The sequence below is a fragment of the Mesitornis unicolor genome, unplaced genomic scaffold (genome assembly GCF_000695765.1).
Source record: "Mesitornis unicolor isolate BGI_N332 unplaced genomic scaffold, ASM69576v1 scaffold5063, whole genome shotgun sequence".
Lineage (NCBI taxonomy): Eukaryota > Metazoa > Chordata > Aves > Mesitornithiformes > Mesitornithidae > Mesitornis > Mesitornis unicolor.
The window spans coordinates 60,994-79,941 of record NW_010172459.1 but is presented as its reverse complement, the minus strand read 5'-3'; the positions used below and the strand labels follow the sequence as shown (position 1 = coordinate 79,941).

General features: G+C 40.1%; 1 protein-coding gene across 1 annotated transcript in view; it reads right to left on the bottom strand.

Moving 5' to 3' along the window:
* ANKRD44 (ankyrin repeat domain 44) overlaps positions 1-18,668 on the bottom strand; it is a 74,309-nt gene extending 55,641 nt beyond the window's left edge. Inside the window, exons 1-3 of the mRNA XM_010180371.1 lie at positions 18,588-18,668; positions 9,419-9,497; positions 2,010-2,080 (exon numbers count right to left, since the gene is read on the bottom strand). Coding sequence (XP_010178673.1) covers positions 2,010-2,080; positions 9,419-9,497; positions 18,588-18,623 — 186 coding nt within the window. The 5' untranslated portion in view covers positions 18,624-18,668. The remainder of the gene's footprint in view (positions 1-2,009; positions 2,081-9,418; positions 9,498-18,587) is intronic.
* Between the last annotated feature and the right edge of the window lie 280 nt (positions 18,669-18,948).

Genomic DNA, 18,948 nt, shown 5'->3' with positions numbered 1-18,948 from the left:
AGTTTTAATTGGATTGCTTTTGAGAGCACGAGCTATATCTTTTTATTAAAATAATTTATACACGTCCATGCAGTCCACAGCTACGGTGGAAACCTCTGTATTCAGCGCGTCTAGATATCCCAAGTCATCAGAGTGAAATCTCTTTACTTTTTCAAACCCTGTAAGGCTGAAAGTGATACATCCATTAACAATCCTGCACAGACACACCAGCAGGTTGTTGATTTGTAAATAAATATTTTAATCTCTACAATCTGCTTGAAAAATAATTAAGACTTCAGTAAAAATCTGTTCATGCTTTTAATCAGTCTATTAAAAGGGTGCAAGGAGATAGCTTCTGAATCCTGAGAAAACTTCATAATAAAAGATCAATAATAAAGCTTAAAACTGATAGGTGATCATTCTAAAAGCAATTAAGCTCACAGGAACTTCAAAAACCACACCAAGTCCTACTGGTCAACAAATTAATCTCCTGCTATCACTGTGAACACCACTGTGAACTATGAATTCACCTACTGCTATCTACTACTATCACTATCAGCGTTGTCCTATTATATTGACGCAGCACATTTGTTAGTCTGTGCAATAAAGTAAATGGAGCACTGGAAAAGCCTCAACATGCTGAGTCTGTTTCAAAATTATTAGCAACAGCAGCAATTACCACAAAAATAACACAGAAAAAGGACCAGAAGAAAGTGATGTTTTATAAAAGATATAGCAGCCCATGAAATGGCACCAAAGGCTGATGCCTTCCCCCGCTGCCTCGCTATTGCACCCGGGTGCTCACTTTCAGGTACCAGAACTGTTGGCGCAATAGGAGACAGTTCCTCTTTGTGCAATTGGCCTTCAGCTGACAAAGAGTTAAAGATGAGACACAAACCCACAGAAAGACGTACATTTTCTGTCAGGACTGTCACTGACAATAAAAATCACGTACTCTGACGCATCCGAAGAAAGAAACCAAACACAGTGCAATTACCGCATGAGAAAGACTGTGGCTGTTTCTAAGGTTTAGGTTTGATCTTTGTTTTCCCACATGTTTTTTTGTATTTTGCCTCATTACAGCATTCGTACTCTATCGGATATTCCTTTCAGAGGGTTTCAGCGGATGCCAGCAGCTGGGAAGCTCAGCCAGCAGCCAAACAATGCCTGAGTTCAGAAGCAAGCCCAGGATTCCTGCCTTCAGGCTTGGCAAGCGCTGGCACTGTTACGGAGGTGATTCCAGTCCATCAGTGTCTGGAAGACAGCCACCCTCTGTCTCTTTCACAACCCTTCCCCCTTGTGTCCAGCAGCCAATTCGGTCTGCAGTTGGGCTAACTGTTAACTAAGTATTAGGACAATAAAAGTATACAGGGAGGTCCCAGATGGAAAGCCAAGAATAATGGCGCAGTTGAAAACAAAGTCATGCCTGAGCTGCATTCCTGATAGTTATTGCTGCTGCTTTTTGAGATAGCAATGGAAAAGTAAAACATGATGGCCAGAAGATTTCTAGTTGTCAAGTAGAAGAAATATGGGCTAGCCCTCCTTTATGCACGAATCAAATGCATTAACAGAAAACCTAATGGTTGCCTTGAAATGCAATTAACCAAAACAAACTAGGTGGTAATACGCGTTGGATCACACACACATCCACTCCTTTTTGGCACACACACGGTATGCACACATCCATATGGATTTATTCCTATTTATTTCACCACTTGAAGATGATGTGCCCACTGTGGGCTCTATTCCACTTTAGTCCTGGTCAACCACTCCAGCTGATGGTTGCTCAGTATGACTCGCTACGGTAACATAAAGCATTCCACAAGGCAAAAATCAACCACATTAAGGCTCAAAAGCAGCTATAACTAACTTGCAAAAGCTGGCCTCCAGCTCCAAGGCTAAAGGCCCTGAACACACGAAATGCTTTCCCTGATCGCATCACCACACTACCCACTACAGCTCCCAATGGTTTGCTTTTTCCCTCATCACGTAATTTATGTGCAAAAGCAGGGTAATCAAATTTTACTCACTTCACTTCTTGAAGCAACTGCTCGATGGAGAGGAGTCAGCCACATATTGTCCTTGGCATTAACACGAGCGCCTGCAAGTAAAGAGCAGAGGTTACATCCATGCCTTGGATGTGACACTGAAAGCCTTGGCCAACTGTTTCCCAGTAACAAGAGCTGAGCCATATGTGATACTCTCATCACTCCCCATCACTCTCCTGGCGCCCTGTTCACCTTCAAAATGCATTTCCAGATCCAGGATAGACAGGAGCTGAAGTGCTATTTGGAAAGAAAGGAACTGGATAGGTCAGACTATTATCAGAAATAGCTTTGCTTACAGGACACAAAAGAAGCAAGATTTGTTGTAGGGGTTCACATACGTATGTATGTCTATGTAGATGCATTTTTTAGATCAACTGAGACAGTTGGGGAAAAAAAGCAGGCCTTTGCTCAGAGCACTGCTGCTGTCCGCAGACATAATGAAGGGAACAAACCTGGACAACCGTCTCTTGTTTCCAGCTCCATCAGCCAGGCTACTAAAAGATATAATGTATAATGTTTCCCTGCTTCGAAAATCTTGCTGGGAAATGCTCAGGTTGAAGAGGAAACTGGGCACTTACTACCTCAGCTTCTGTGGGTGCTATTCAGCAAACATCAGAAGAAGAGGGATGAAGGAGACTATCTATGTGCCTTCTGTGTGCTTCAGCACTAATGTACACTCTGACAAAGACAGCTGTGCAAGAGAATGGGCTTGGGGTGGATTGCCAGAATAAAGCATAAAGGAAGATTATTTAACAACTACAGTGGTGCTGGCTGACTGCAGACAAAAAAAAATAAAAAGATCCTGTACATTTGTGTGATAAAACAGATTTGTTTGAAAGAAATAGTAAAGCTATTCACCGATGTGATGCCCCAGAAAGGAAATCTAGTGAAAAGGACTAGAGAAACTAATTGTAAAAAGGGCTTAACCTGAAAATGTTGTACCTCTCAGGTTTGCAGGTAGCAGTACTAGTCTGAGAGAAGCAAATGCAGAAAAATTTTTAGAGAAGCACAAGTAGCACACACATAGCCTGGATGAGCCCCTGAACTTCATGAACAAAGGGATTCTTAAGCTTCATTTTGCACTATAACTTAAGTGCATACAAAAGCCTGTAGTTAATAAATCACACTCTGAATCAGAAGTACTTTCCGAGAGCCGTTTCTCAGGAATATTAAGGTCCTTGCCTCTGAATCACTGTGGTTACTGGGAACTGCACTAGATAATCAGAGAAGAAACAAGTTCTTTCATATTTCCACAAGTTGGGATATAATTTTTTGGCTGCAAGGAGAAGAAAGACACTTTCATAACTATTGCAACAATTAGAGGCAATCTTCCAAACTCTCCTCAGAACCTCAGATCTGGTGGCACAAATCTGCCCTCTGGAAAAACACCCATTAGAAAAGACAACAGTGTCAAAGGGTTTTCTAATGAATCTATATAAGCAAGGAAGCTGTTACCTTGTTTTGCCTTAGCCGTTACCTTGTTTTGCCTTCATGAGAAGACCATTATGGCTGATACACGTTTGTATCCTGCCCTTTGCCTACACTGCCGAGGCTCTAGAGACACCTAAGGCAGCAATCACCTTCACCATCAGGAAGCTGGCGGACAGGACTACCTCCAAGGCACCTTACATTATACTTATTTGGCCTGGTAGGGCTCTTGGGGTTGCACATTGCCTAGATGAATTCCTAATGATTGCCACAAAATACTTCTTTTTGGGTTTAGAAATTAATTTTGTATTTGCCTTGGTTTTTTGTCTTTATGTCCTTAACTACAGTTTCTTGTGGTTCATTTCTACGCATTCACTAACTCCTTCAAGCAGATGGTTGGAAAGCAGAAAGGCTTATGCATGGAGTAGCAAACTGTGACAAACATTTCATTCCTCAGTATTCAACAACTCCAGTGACACTGGTGAATACGAAGATGATTAGAAAACCTAGGGAACTGCCTCCATCAGTAGCTATTCATGCCTTTCACTGATCCACTCACCCTTTGAGAAACTGAAATAGTTGCCAAGAAAACAGCTGAAGAAAATAACAAAAGCAAAACAATACCAGAATAAATAAAATAATACACAGCATGATAGCCTTATCTTCTTCAGTTGTTTCCCACATTACCTCTTTGTGCTTTGGGAGTCTTTATGTGACAAGGTGAAATTGCTCTTACATATCTAATTCAATGCATTGGCTGAATATGTTTGTGATTTCTGTTTTTAAAGCGCTGTACAATTCAGCTGTAGCCTGTTACAGAAGCAGCTGTTGTCCGTTTACTGAGGTCCACATTTTCTGAAGAGCCATTTTGAAATGTTTCCATCTTTACTGTTCATTTCCTTTGCCAAAATTCATCTTTTAGCTTCTCTTGCAGGCAATGGTTAGTGACAACAAAAAACTTCACCAGCACTGATGCACTCCTCCAGGGACAGAAAATGTCTGCCATTTTAAAGGAGAGCAAGCAGAGGGACCCTGGGAGCAACACTCACATTTTCAAAGGTGTCCTCTACACTTCACAAACTTGACTGCCCATCCTGTAACAGCCCGAGTGGAACAGACAGCTCTTTGAAAGCACAGAGCAACACAGAAATCAAACTTGACCTACTAAGTGCTCTACAACATGCTAAGGCACCTACAGTCAGCTGTATCAAAAAATCTGAAGCTTAAATTTTCAAGTCCATCCCACAGCACTTCCTCAAAGTCACCCAGAATTCAGTGTCCCTCTCTTCACTCTGGATCAAGTACATTAAGGGTGCTTCAACACACTTCCTACAACACTCCAGAAATTAATCTGTGTGTTTATAAGGACAAGAGGGCTGATAACACACTCAAACTGGTGTATATGGCATCCCTCATAGTATAGTCTTCCTTGAAAAGATAAGCTGTTTTAAAGATTTCCCTTAATATCCTTCCAGCTAGCCACAGCACCCGCGCACTCCCACAAAATATCCACTTTAAAAAAGACTTTTCTCAGCCCCATCCCCTGAACTCTGACCTGGGAGTGCTCATGCCTATGGGTGTGAAGGAAAGGCTTGGCCATTGGATTTGCTTTGTGAGGCTTACGTAGACAACATAAGTATAACTTTACAGATAAAATCAAGAGAGAGGAAACTTCCTGTAATCCACTCTTCTTTAATATGGCTTTTTTATAATCTTTGCCATCTTTCAGTCTCAAATTTTTCTGCCAAAAGAAGGAATAAATCTGAAATTGCCTCTGTTTTGCTGAGATCTGAAATAAACAACCCGGTGCTGGCTTTCAGGAATAAAATTAACATCTCTTTATCCTAACCAAAGTACAACTTTCCATCCAGCACATCTGCAAAATCCACAGATCTCCAATAAATCTAGATTCTTCAGCCTAATTGTCTGAAATTAAGGATGGTCAACAGAGAAAGTAAACTCTATTGTTTAACTTTTTCATGACATTATTAACATGCACCTTTCCAACTCCTGCTCTGAGGCACAGCAATGGACACATGAAAATATAAGGAATGCCCCCCACGGCCCACCACACACAGAGACACACAGTATAAAGCAAAGATCAGCACAAATAAAATAGAGTGGCACCAGCTGACAGATGAACTGGGACCCTCAACGTGAGGGAACACACCACCACTGGAGATGTGAACACAGTAACTGAAGAGCTTGGGAACACCTACATCGTGGAACCAGGAGGCAAGTCTGAGGCACTTGCTAGGGAGGGACATAGGCTGAGGATTCCACCAGGTGCGAGCACACAGGTCCTGGGTCACTCATGAAGGAGAGAGGAGATAGTACTGGAACATCCTCTAAACTTTCACCCAAAGAGGATATTCCTAATCTCAAAGGACCGGAGTCTCAAAGCCATAGGAAAGGCAGAGCAAAGGCTGCCTCTCCAACACACCTTTTCTTTAGGGTGCCATAGAAGAGGAGGCCCTGAGCGAGGGGTCAAATCACACAGTGCCTTCCCCTGCTGCCTACACAACAGAGATGGCCCAGAACCTGCTGTGCATGTCACAACCTCACTCCAAATCTATGTGGCAGAGCTTACCAGGGACCTTTCCAAAGCACACTGGCCTTTGCCCTTTTCCTCAGCTACTCTGCAGTTTATGAGGGATAGATACCAATATTGCACGCACACCTCCAGTGGATAAACTTCTTGCCAAGAAGCTCAGAGCCTTCTGAAATGGTAAGGCCTGGTAATATTGCCAATACTGCAAGCTCCTGGGGGAGGAACAAGGGGTACGGGACTGATTTTAAACATTATGCCTTGGGCACCAGCTCAAAGCCCAGGTGGGGGAGAGGCACCAGCACAAATAAGAATGAAGCTTGTATTTGCCCAGACAGTTCTTCTTGCACATCCATGACTATGTCAACATACAAAGCTTCATTTATGTGAGATGGTTGCCCTTGTCCTTCTCCTTGACAGAAAGAAGGTGAAGGAGAAGTGCTCAAAGCTCCATGTTTTCACGTAGCCTGGAAAAATAAAACCACACAGCACATTTCCCCAGTTTGAATCATATAATTATCGATCAGATCTTTGAGCTGGTGTCAATGTTACCTAGTTCTGACATTTAATGGGCTGCGGTGATGCATACCAGTTGAGGGATCTACCACTGTCTCTCCTGCATCAATGCCAAACAGACTCCATTTCAGTGTCTACCTTGAAAGCCATTTCTGGTCTGTTTCCAACCACCTGGGAAGAAGTTTTACTCTTTAGACACTGCATTTATTTCTGCTGCCACAAATCTCAGAATCTGCATATCTCAATTAATTTATCTCCTGAGCCCTGTACAAAACGCAGTGGGTTGTTACTCCTCCTAGCTTCTACTCATGCTGAGAATATTATTGACGCCAACAGCAAGCATTTTTATGCCTTCTCTCTGTGAAAACACCCTCTCATTTTAAGTCAGACAACAAAGTTTTTCTGCTCATGTAACAATTTTATGATCAAATTAATATTTTATGAAACACTTTTACTAATACAGTGTACTGATTGAAGAGGTGAAGTTAAGGGAAGCTGCTGCTGTTGTCTTTGGAAACTAGTTCACGAAGAGATTACAGTAACAAAGAGGTGTTCATAATAACTCATAAATCTGCTCCTCCAAACCTCATAAAACTCCAGACCTGCTCTTGGATACAAGTACTGATGCTCACAATGAGCAACAATAATTCAGATATTAAAGGACAATGAACAGGTAGAAAATGCAACATGATTAATTTTGACTCATGCTGAGTTAGGTGGGAAAGATCCACACAGTTCTTGCGGACCAAATGCCAGCACAGTCCCACTGACAAAAAGTTAATTTCTAAAAGCCCATATTGTAAGTTTTTCACACTCATTTGGATATATTAAAAAAACAAGATATATCATCCACATTTTATGTTGTTGCCCAGACAAACCCTGTAGCCCATGGATGACATTTTGGCAGTGAGGTGCTGGAACGAAGTGCCCCAGAAGGACACTAGAAAGCCTCCTTCACCCATTAGGAAGATGACTGAAAACAAGAATGCTCACCAGGACATTTTCTGATGCTAATGGGATTCAGGGGAGAAATAGGTGGAACAGCTTCACCTTCCTTTTAAGTGGATATTCCCTGAGTCGTTTGTTGCAAAACTTGAAAAAGGATACTGCTCCTGCAATCTTCTCAGACCACAGTGGAACAGCACGTGACAACACACATGGCAAGAACGCATGCACAAATGAAGTTTATTAACTCTTATCTCCCAGTGAAGAAAAGCGTGTTTGCATTTAGCATACTGAAAACCCAGCCAAGCATAACCTGTCAGCAGAGGAATGCTCATTTAAATCATTCTGCTGGCATCAGGGAAAAAGCAAAAAGATCTGAATATATGTCCAACTAGTTACTCTCATTAAGCAATTAGACAACTCAAAATGCCCCCAGAAATGTACAGAGGAAATGCATAGCTATAGAAAAATTAATTCTCATTTTCTGCGTTCTCCAGGTGTGGTTAGGCTGGTAATCCAAATAAATATATTTGTGTGCTCTGCAAGTACCCATTAGCAGTCTGATCTAACCTTGAAATTGGTTGGTGCTCTAAGCAGGGTGCTGGATCAGGTAACCTCTAGAACTCCCTTCCAGCCTGAATTATTCTAGGATTCAAGGTTGGAAATTAGAAGGTGCCTCACAATCACAGGACTGATAGTTCTGAAATAACTTTCTAAAAAAAAATATACACAACTTGTTTGAAGAGGCAATCTAATAATTTGTGAAACCAATCATATAGCAAGGTCACTTGTAAAGTGTTAGACATTTATACCATTAGGTTCCTTTCAATCCCACATTCTTAAACCACCATAAGCTTTGCCCTTAACAGTTCCCCAGTTTGCAAAAACACTACCTTTGAAATCTGCAAACACATCCAGGAGTTTGCAATGAATTATGTGTACTTCTCAAGAGACATCTGCTTTATGCTTTGTTCTGATATATTCTGATCATGTTTTTTGTCACTACAGCAGTTTGGAAATTCAGCACTTCTGAACAGGTAGGTTAGCATTATACTCCTGCTATGAGCTGGGAATGCTAAATTAGCAGAGTCAGCATGAGGGATTAAAATGGCACTTAGTCCAATATTAAGACTGTATTTCAGTCTTTATGTCACACCCACACACAATAAACACGGGTATTCCAAGCACCTATGGCCAAACTTCTATCAAGCTCCATTTACATGCATATGAATTGTTGCTTTTGTTCGTGATTTCTCATTCTAAGACATTAGATGACAACATACAGGATAAGCTTTTTGGCAATGTCTCAATAAAGCATTTAAATGAATATACAAAGAGATTTATGCTTTTTAAGGGAGAATGTACTTTGGTTTTGATGGGATAGCATAAAAATATAAAATATATTCTGTGTGTGTGTGCATACCTTTCCACCTCAAGAATAAATTTCTCTTTTTTTAGGGACTACCCACAAAAAGTTCATACATTTCAAAAAAATATTTGTTAGCATAGATCAGTTCCAAAAAACATCAGTTGTTCTACCTCTGACTTGCACGTTCATGGGTTTACATTTTTTTAGATACATCTTACTGCACAGTTTCTATTCTCCAAATCAAATTCCCAACTCTTAGAATTATGTAAATACCACATACAATTCATTCAAACTCATTCATCATTTTTTGTTATTATTCCATAATAATTTTTGCTTAACACGAATTCTTGGCTTGTACTCCAGGATGTGAGCCCACATTTCAAATATGTACTTCAGCAAGTTTCTGAATCCACAAACATTGTCAGTTTGAACGCTTTAGAAGTTTTTAAAAACTAGTTGCTCAGTTTATGAAACACGGAAATAGTCACTGCCCAAAACTCACTCATACATGCTTTGCTGCATATTCCTTGTAGCTTTAAAATTAGCTAATTTACCAGTTAATAACAGTGAGGGACACTGTCTTACCTGACAAAATGAGAAGCTCGATGATGTCTGCATCCCCCAGGAATGACGCGACATGAAGTGGAGTTCGTTTCTCGGCATCCTACAAAATCATAGATAGTCCAGTTATAAAACATGGTCTATAACTGCAAGCATTAGTGTTCAAGAGCAATGGATTTGTATCTAGTGTTTATTTTCTGTGTATTTCTGTTTATAATTAGAAATGCAATCTCAAACAGTGAAAGAACACAATCCAAGGACTGAACAACACACTTCCTCCCAGTAATCCTCAACTTTTTTCTCTCTTGGTCACACCAGACTTTGCAGAGACACTGTCTTTACTCTGATATTCTGTTTATAGGTACATCAAATTAAATCAAAGCTAAAATGAGGAAAGACACAATCCTCGTGTCTCTTTCAGAAACATTTTCCACTCAAAGTATTGCAGTGACATAATTCAGATGCTTCTGGGCATCATCATTCTGTCATGTGGTTTGTACCAACAATATAACACCAGACTCTTCAGAAGGGTATCTCTGGAAAATAGTTTGGAACCGCACACAAAGACAAGATGCAATCCTCTTAGTCTACAAAGGTTCCTGTACACCATTCATCTTGGTTGTCTACAGCAGCTCAAAATGGGCTTGTACACCTTGATAGGCCTTTAAACACAAATAAAGAAAATATTACCAATCAGGCCTGTGTCTTTAAACTTAGAAGAATTGCTTATAATCACAGATTTAGCTTCTGAAATACATTTACTTTTATGTGATTGCTGTAATTTTAAGCCTTAGGGAGTCACATTTTCAAGATTTTATTTTCTAACTTCAAGGGATGTAAGCACAGTGTTTACAAAAAACCCTTTCTTTTATTACTTAATTCAGATGAATCCAGAAGAAACTGCTAAACATTATATAGGCAACAAAAATCACAAGAATTACTAAGACCGTTAATCATACTATTTGACCCCTGTAACAGTTCTAAATGTATTTAATTTTGGTTTCTTAACTACTAATACAAGAAAAAGCTCTAAGAAACTTATCAATCAGACTTATCAAACTACAACCTACCAGCATTAAATACTGTAAAGCTGGTAACAGATTCAACACCTCCCGCAAATGATACCATCATAGTAACCCTACCAGTAATTAGACTCTCTCCCTGCAACATACCTCTGAGCCTGTCAAGTAAAATACCACTTTTAACATGACCAAGAGGTCATCAACTGCAAGCTATTTTACTGTCTTCAAAGCATGCCTCAAATGTGGACAAATTAGTGCAGCAGAACCATTTCTCATGTGAACATTGAAAACTGATTTCCAGCACTGCAAGGCACAGAGTCACTGGTCATCAGAATAAGATACATTTAATTTTTATATTTGTATGCTTTTTCAAACACACACGATGTATGATGTAGTCCTGCAATTCTGCTGCAGTGGGTTTTCATCTTACCTATTGGGCATGCACATAAAACACTCAAAAGACAGATTACGTGACACTCCGCTTGTCACAGGTCAGAAGGAAAGTTATCTGACAGAACTTCACCTCCTCACATGGTAGGCAAATTAAAACAATATTGAGTGGCATCCGTCCAGCAGTGCCTGCTCAGGAACTGAAATCACAAGCTAGATTCTCTCATGTGTTCAATTCCTAAGACATAATTCACCACAGGCTGGCTTCTACAGGCTACATGAGTGCATACGAGACCTTTCATAAGTATTGCTTCATATTACCTATCCTAAGCCTATTCATGGCAAAAAATATGCTAAGACTGATTGAACATTTGTACAAAAATATAATTGGTTTTAATTATTGTTAGCTCGTTCATTGTAAGGCATGAACCTCTCTCTAGAACAATGTAGTACTTGTAACAGCTATCGTACCTGTCAGTGATAAATTTTGTGGCAGCTCCTTACATCACAGCCAAGTTTGGCAACAGAACAGAGTAGTTTGAAGTTGAATGCTAACAATACAATTCCAAGCAACTTTCTATATCAAGGAAGCAAGGCTGTTCAGTGCTTTATTGATTCTAAGCAGTATTTTAGACTGAACTTTAAATCTGATGGAAATTTGATAATCCAGGGAATAAAGGATATGAAACAGAAAAGTAGAATTCTTATCCTTCTGTAACAGCAATAACTCTCAGTATTCTCAGATTTCACTTTTTAAAATCAGTGCAAAATCCTATCAAATTAAATGAGAAACAAGTCTTCAGAGAAAGACAGAGTTTGGTCATGCAACTGAATTTAAGCTTAATTCTCCAACAGGAAAAGACCCTAAAATTTCTCCATTTATCACAACCAGGCACAAATCAGACTTCTCCCTCACGTGAACCAGCATTAGACAAAACACAATGTGTGGCATTGACAAATGAACACCACACGGAAGAGTCCTACAGGCAGCATTTTGGTGGAGTTCGGTGGGGAGAAGTCCACACACAACACCTGAGGCTGAGCATGCAGTTGAGCAACTCAACAGAGGATCATCCTCAAGTTCGTGTGTACATTCTGCACAAGCCTGACACAGAAACACAGAGGAATTGGGGCATCCAACCACACCCCTTGCATCCTCCTCACAGCCACCTCCTACTTCAACATGACTTAAACAGCTCGTAGGCTTTGTCTCTGGCCCATGCACTAACTTCTATTCAGCTACAGATATCCTTGTGGCATGATGGTTGTAGATGTAGTACAAATAAGTAAATTAATAATGATCTAAAGACTGAAGGCTACAAACAGAAAGAGAAATAAAAAGAAAATTTGTCATTTCAGGAAAAAGTCTGGCAGTACCCCAAACCTGAACATATATTATCAAGGCAAGGAAAGGAAGGGGGTGGGGAAGAAATGGTAACAGGGTTACAAATAACATTAAGAGAAATAATCAGACCTGCTTCAAGTGCAATTCTCAGAGGAACAAAAGGTCAGTAAGAGACTGTAGATAAGCAAAACAATGGCTAGAAAACCATGCTGAGATGAGACACTCTCTCCCCAAAACTCTACCAGTGACCTATTTTAATTCACAGAAAGGATGCTGCTGCATGTTAACATTATCTGCAAAGTTTTGTTTTTAAAGTAAAAAAGGTAAAGAAAATTAAGAATTTAACAAACAGGCAATCAAGGACAGAGGGCCTCAGCAAGAAAAACACTCAACACATGCTTAAACTGTTCAAGTGATCACAGTGACACTGATAAGGTCCTTCACAGGCTTAAAGTTAGGCTAGTCCTTAAGTGCTTTATTGGATCAGAGCCTTAGAGGCTGAAGATTAGCAGAACAGTGGCTCCAATTAGTCATATCAGCATATGTAAAATATTCAGGCACATTAAGAAAAAGGCCAACAGTTTCTCCTCAACACAGCCTACATCTCAAAGAAGATAATGAATTTGAACTCTTTTGTCAACTGCAGCTTTTCAGCTCAGATGATGTTTGGAATAGTCATTTACTATTAAAACGTAAGTGCAACTGCTACAGAAAATAAACGTCTGTATCCTCTTTTTGTCACCAAACTCCTTGAGCAGCCAACAGGAATAGTTTAGCACAGAAGGAGTTAATGCACCATAGAAACCAAGGTAATGAAGTTTCATTGGTAAGAAGGGTTTGGATTCCAACCACCTGCAAGCAGCCAGGATTTGTCTGGGTGGCAGAAGAAACTAAACTGTATTAGAGGCACATGAATGGCTACAACTTCCATTGATACAAATCCGACCAAAACAATAAGAGAAACAAACCTCCTGCTCATTCACTCGATTTAATCTGTTTCATCTGAGTACACCTTCTTCGAATAGCACAAAGCAGCTAGTACCATTAAAGAAACAAACATTCAGATACAACTTGATTTCAGGAAAATTAAATATTGGGAACTGGTTAGAAACTACAGAAGAGGCTAAAAGCAAATTAGCAGCTACTTCTTGGGCTATTTACCACAGTTCAGAGCCAAAAGACGATGCTGTACAAAGAAACTTTCTGCTGCTTCAGGATTCCCTCCCTCTCACAGATTCTTTTATTAAAGCCTGTAATTCACACAGCAAATTGAAATGTTTAACTGTGAGCACCAGCTGGGAGGTGAAAGTCAAGCTGCGTAACTTATGCCTGGTGCTCTTTCTTCTGCTATTACCAAGCACAGAAATTCCCATCTGAAAACACAGATCCTGGTTCTAGCACCTTTCATCCCCACAGCCTTTAGTTTAGCCTCAGGAATAAAGATTTTTCTGAAGACTGAGTCTTTAATTGCTCATGAGGTGGAACAGGCAAATACTTTTGCAAGAAACAATTCTCTTCCAAGAAGATAAAGAGATGAGAACAAGAAAAATTATCTTCCCTCTCCCTAGTCATCTAACACTTTCCTTCCATGAGGCTGACAGTAGCTTTCACGCTAGAAGAAGATAACTGTTAAGATTAATTACTAATCCTAGATTGAGATTGTAGAAACTGTTATCCTAATTAATGGGAATATTTTAATGTTTATAGCAGCAAGTTTCCAACGTAAGGCTCAAAATATAGAAAAAAGTAACTCCTCCATTTTTATAGATGCAATATTGACTTTTGGGGGGGACTGATGGCGTGGGAGCATACATCACTGATGAGTTACTGGGAAAAGTAGACTTAGAAAATTCAGGTATTACAGGCTGGCGTTGCTGCCTTTGAAGAAAATAAAGCAGCTGCAGCCAAAACCTGCCATTAGCTTTTTAATGGCTTATAAATCCTTAACTGTCTGAAACATTTGGTGGTTAAACCACAACATGAGGACACTCGATAACATGAGTCACCACACAGATGTATATACCCTAATACCCACTAGTATACTAGCGTGTTGTACAAAGCAACTCAGAATATTTCAGACTCTCAGTAAACTCCAGCAGAATCTTCCTCCTTCTCCTTTATAAAATATTTTTATAAAAATACTTATTTTCTAAAAGAAAAAATACTTATTCTAACTAAAAGTCATGCTGGCTATCTTGCATCACAAGCATCAATGCAATTTCATATTCCGTTTCCTTACATAACTGAGAATTGTTCATACTTCCCTTATGTAGCAAAAAAATATTCCGTCACTTCCCACTTAAATTAACAGCATATCAAACAGCACTACTAGAGGCTAAATACCCACTGAAAACACAGCTAGCACCAAACTGTCATAACGGTGTCAAAGCAGAAGCCTTCCAAAGTTCTTGACTAAATCCACCAGAAAACTTTCCAGCACAGCAGAACTACATCTCGAAGATGAGCATTTACTTCCAGGATAGCTTTATTCTCCCACAGGACTCCACAGCACCAGAAAGAAAACCATCACTCCTTGGATGAGACCAGAGATGAGGGTCTGGTTCCCAAGATTATTGACATACCACACTACGGTCTCTCCTAGGCCCAGGTCAAACATGTCACTCCAAACTGAACAACAAGCTGGTTTTCACATTAGCTATTGCAAGCAGGCAAAGCCTTTTAGGCTCACAATCCTAAACCTGTGCGCACTTGTACCCAAGCACTCATACCTCCTCAAAAAGCATGCTTAGCAACATTACAGAAACATACATAACTTGTGTGCGTTTGTAAAGACCTCGATAAAGCCTGAATCCTCCTAACAAAAGGCAGTCCTGCAAATCTATGCCTTACCAAGTAGAGAGAGAAAAATAAGTAATAAACAGCATACACCCATGGCTTTCTATAAGGACTTCCTTCTTGCCCTCCTTATCCTATAATAAACCAACTTCAAAACGCATGGTCCTGCACATAAGGCCTTGCAATCTTTGTTGGTGTCACTGCCCCTTCCTCTGCAGACTTGCTCTGCAGCTACAGACAGGCAGGCAATGCCCAGGGTCACTGCACCTCGATGTGGTTCAAAGCCATCTCCAGCCTGGCCCATCAGAAATTACTGCTGCCCACCTAGATCTGCCTGCTCTGCAGCTCTGCTGTAATGAAAACAAGCCAAATTCAGCTAAACCTTCTCCAAACCGATCTCATTTTTATGAAAGTGGGTAGGGGAGCATTTGCACAAGCAGCTCTTGACACCAATAAGCAGTGAGAAGCAGCAGCTTTTTCAGCTGGCAGAGCATCAAGCAAAGAGGCTACGAGGATCAAACTCAGAAGGCTGCATCGGCAACCATGCCACAACAGCAGAAACAGAAGCAATTAAGTTTTGAGAAAGCAGATGTTGCCTTTAACAGTCTCACTGGTGGGATGAGGAGGTTTATGATTTACTTCCCCAAAAATATAAATGCAGTAGAAGATATTCTGGGGATATCAAAGGTTTGCATATATATATATTTTTTTTTAGGGTTCTATCCAAGAGAAAATGCAGGATTAGTGTATAATGAGTGAAAACAGAGGGAAGGAAATGCCTGATTTGGCTTGCAAACATCACATTAGTTATGGGGAAGAATACTGGAAGGTTTTTTTGCCTTTTTTTATTTGACTGAATATTCTGAAGGGAAATTAAACTGGAAAATTGAGATGAAAATGGAAATTTTACAGGAAGGATTTCAGTTTAGTATAAAATCATGGCATTGCACTTAAGAACTGGACTCTGCAGACTGTGCTGCACAGCTGCATGTATTACGAATCCCAGCTAACCAAGGGTTACCACTGGATCCAGAATAATCCCTAGATTCTGGTGGTCATTTCCTCAGTCTTCCCTAAGTAAAAATAGCATCCCAGAATATCCCCACCTACACACACATAGCACGATCACCCTGCTATTTCTAAACATACCAAATGGCAAGTATAGGGGATGTCTACCTGGAACTAATTTGGTGGTCTGGATGGTCCAACTCAGTATCCCAAACACCCTGGGAAAGCAGGCTGCTGAACATGGCCCACAGGCAGACCACACTTCCCATGGAATTAATGCACATTCGGGACTTGGTGGTAGGGAATCGCTCACTGCCAGCCACGTATCATGTTGTCCATGCCCTCAGGGTGCAATGGTAGCAACATGTTCCCTGAAAGCGCAGTTAGGGACTGGAGGGGTCAAAGTGACAATTACGGTGGCAGAATGAACTAAAACCACACTTCTAAGCCAAACAGTTTCAGCTTTCACTTTGTTGCAAAATAGAAGTCACAATTATAGCAGCACCCAAGACACAGCCATTTCCATCAACACACACTTCCCAGCTTGGAAAGATCCTAAATATTTTACCAGGAGAAATAAAAAAAGTAACCTTCTAAACTTCTGATTTGTTCTAAACTCTTTCCTCCAAGATTAATTTTCTCTTAGGAAGTATGCAATACATCCCTAATTTTGCACAGTATCTCCATGTGCTTTTTTCTTCTGCCTTCCAAATACTTACCTTGCTGCAGATTAAAAGGAAAAAAATAAAAATATTTTTAAAACTCCAGAAATTCCCACAGCTTGCTGAAAAAACAGAGTTTTATTTTGTTCCCCTGTCCTACCTATATTTGAACTATTTCAATATTAACACAGCTAACCAAAACTAGCAACAAAGGATGAATTGCTGCCAAACAGTGTCAGACTTTCCTCTCACGTGAGCAAGCAAGCACTAGAGAAACACTAACATGGAAGTAATTAAAAACACCCTCAAAATAGAAACATAAGCACGCGATGCAAATTGCCAGCTCACAGCACAAGGGAGAAAAATGCTATCTTTTGATCTTTAGTGACCTTTCAAGAATTTGACACTTGTCTGCAGTCTCCCTCCAGAACACAATCTTCAGGATTCATGTTGACCAGTATTTTTTTAATTACTTCAAAGAACAGCTTTTCTTCATGCTCCTGACAAATAGTTGTTCAGGCAAAGCATTCTTGGATGGACTTTTAGCATCTGAAACAGGATTCTGGGCAAGACCATTCAAGTTCAAAGACTTTTCCTATTAAGTACTATGGTACTCATCTATAAAATACATATTCTTCATTTAATATCGCACCTGACAGTTGAAAGCATCTCCCTAGAAACCATCACTACCACACTTGCAGCCAAAGGATATAAAAACATTTGAAAAGCCTATAATAACCTTGTGCAGGAAACACTATTTTGAAAAACCAACATGAAACACAGAGGAAATTTTAGGACTACCATGCTCATCTAGGTTGGGTTTGGGTTTTTTTAGGTTGGTTGGTTTGGGTTTTTTTCTTTGTTTTTTTAAGATGACCATCAGGGACAACAAATAAAGAGGAAACTGAAGGGAGATAATGCATTAAGGAAGCACTTTTAGGAACTTATTTCCAGAAAACAACCAGGTACTGATAATCACAGGGTAAGCCTAGCATCAGGGTCATCTTTGATCAGGTTCCCCACTTACAACAGCAGCAAGTCTTCCCTTCCACTTGATGGCAAATGCAGTGGAGCCCCAGTCTACTAGGCCTCTGGGATCACTTCTTCAGTTCTTTTCTGAAGCAGATGCTTGGATCCCACTGCCTGCAAAAGCTGCAGTGCCAAGACTACACCAGGCAAACCACTGGGGTTAGCTATGAATAAACTGATGGCTTTATGTCAAAGAAAGACAAGAAGAAAAGGAAGGTTGATTCAGAAGTCCAGGAAATGCCCAGTAATCACCATTCTGCTTCTGCTTTACATTCTCACCACTTTCAGAGGCCACCGATTGTAGTCACGACTGGCAGGGTTAATATCTAACAGTACAGATTTAAGTTAAAATCAAAGAAGAAAAAAAAAACAATTTCTGCAAAAAGATCAAGTTCAAATTGAGATTTTATTTTTTTCTCACTGCTAAAACACTTAACTACTACTTGTTTACAGCCGCTTACCGTTGTTCTGGCTAAAATAAGCCAGTCTGCAGAACAGTAATTCCTTTGTGGGGTAACAGTGGCCAAGATACTGCTTCCTTACACATTGCTGAGACCTATAGTGATCAAGTACAGTCAAATGCTGAATAACAGCTCCTGATCTGCAAAGACTCTCCAGAAAAGGAAACTACAGAGAGCAAAAATATGCAGCTTTCAGCTGTATTCATTCATTTTCTCAGCAAGAGAGAAAACAATGTCCCTGACTGACCTGCACATTTGGAATAATTACCATACACTTCGAAAATTTAAAGTCACCTGCTGGAAGTAATTATATTTCAGATTACTAATTAGGATTTCACTGAAGCCCCAATTCTCTACCTTCCAAATAATTTCCATTCTGTTATGTGTTCATTACTAAGGACGTGATTAAAACTGTCATTGCAACAGTTCAGAAGCGCGGTGCTTACATATCCCAGGCACATAAGATGCCAACTCACATACCAAGGCATTGACATCCTCAGTTTTGTAGATCAACATCCGTATCTCTTCTGGATCGCCACTGAAAATCGCTTGAACCAGTGGTGGCTGGAAAAATAAAACAGAAGAAGCAGCATTACAGGTTGGTTTGTTTTCTGTTCAAGATGAGACCCTATTATTCCTGCTAACATTTACTAATGCCGTCCACAGACACCGAATGACCCCAGAAACAAATCACCAAGAGTATCTCATCAGTAAGAGCCATCAGTTTGCTTGAGGAAAAACCAAAACCATGAGTATGTTTGCACATATAAGGAGCGTGTGTGTGCACAAACAGGGACCCCCATTAGAATGGCAACTTTTGTCAACAACATGCAATTAGCCC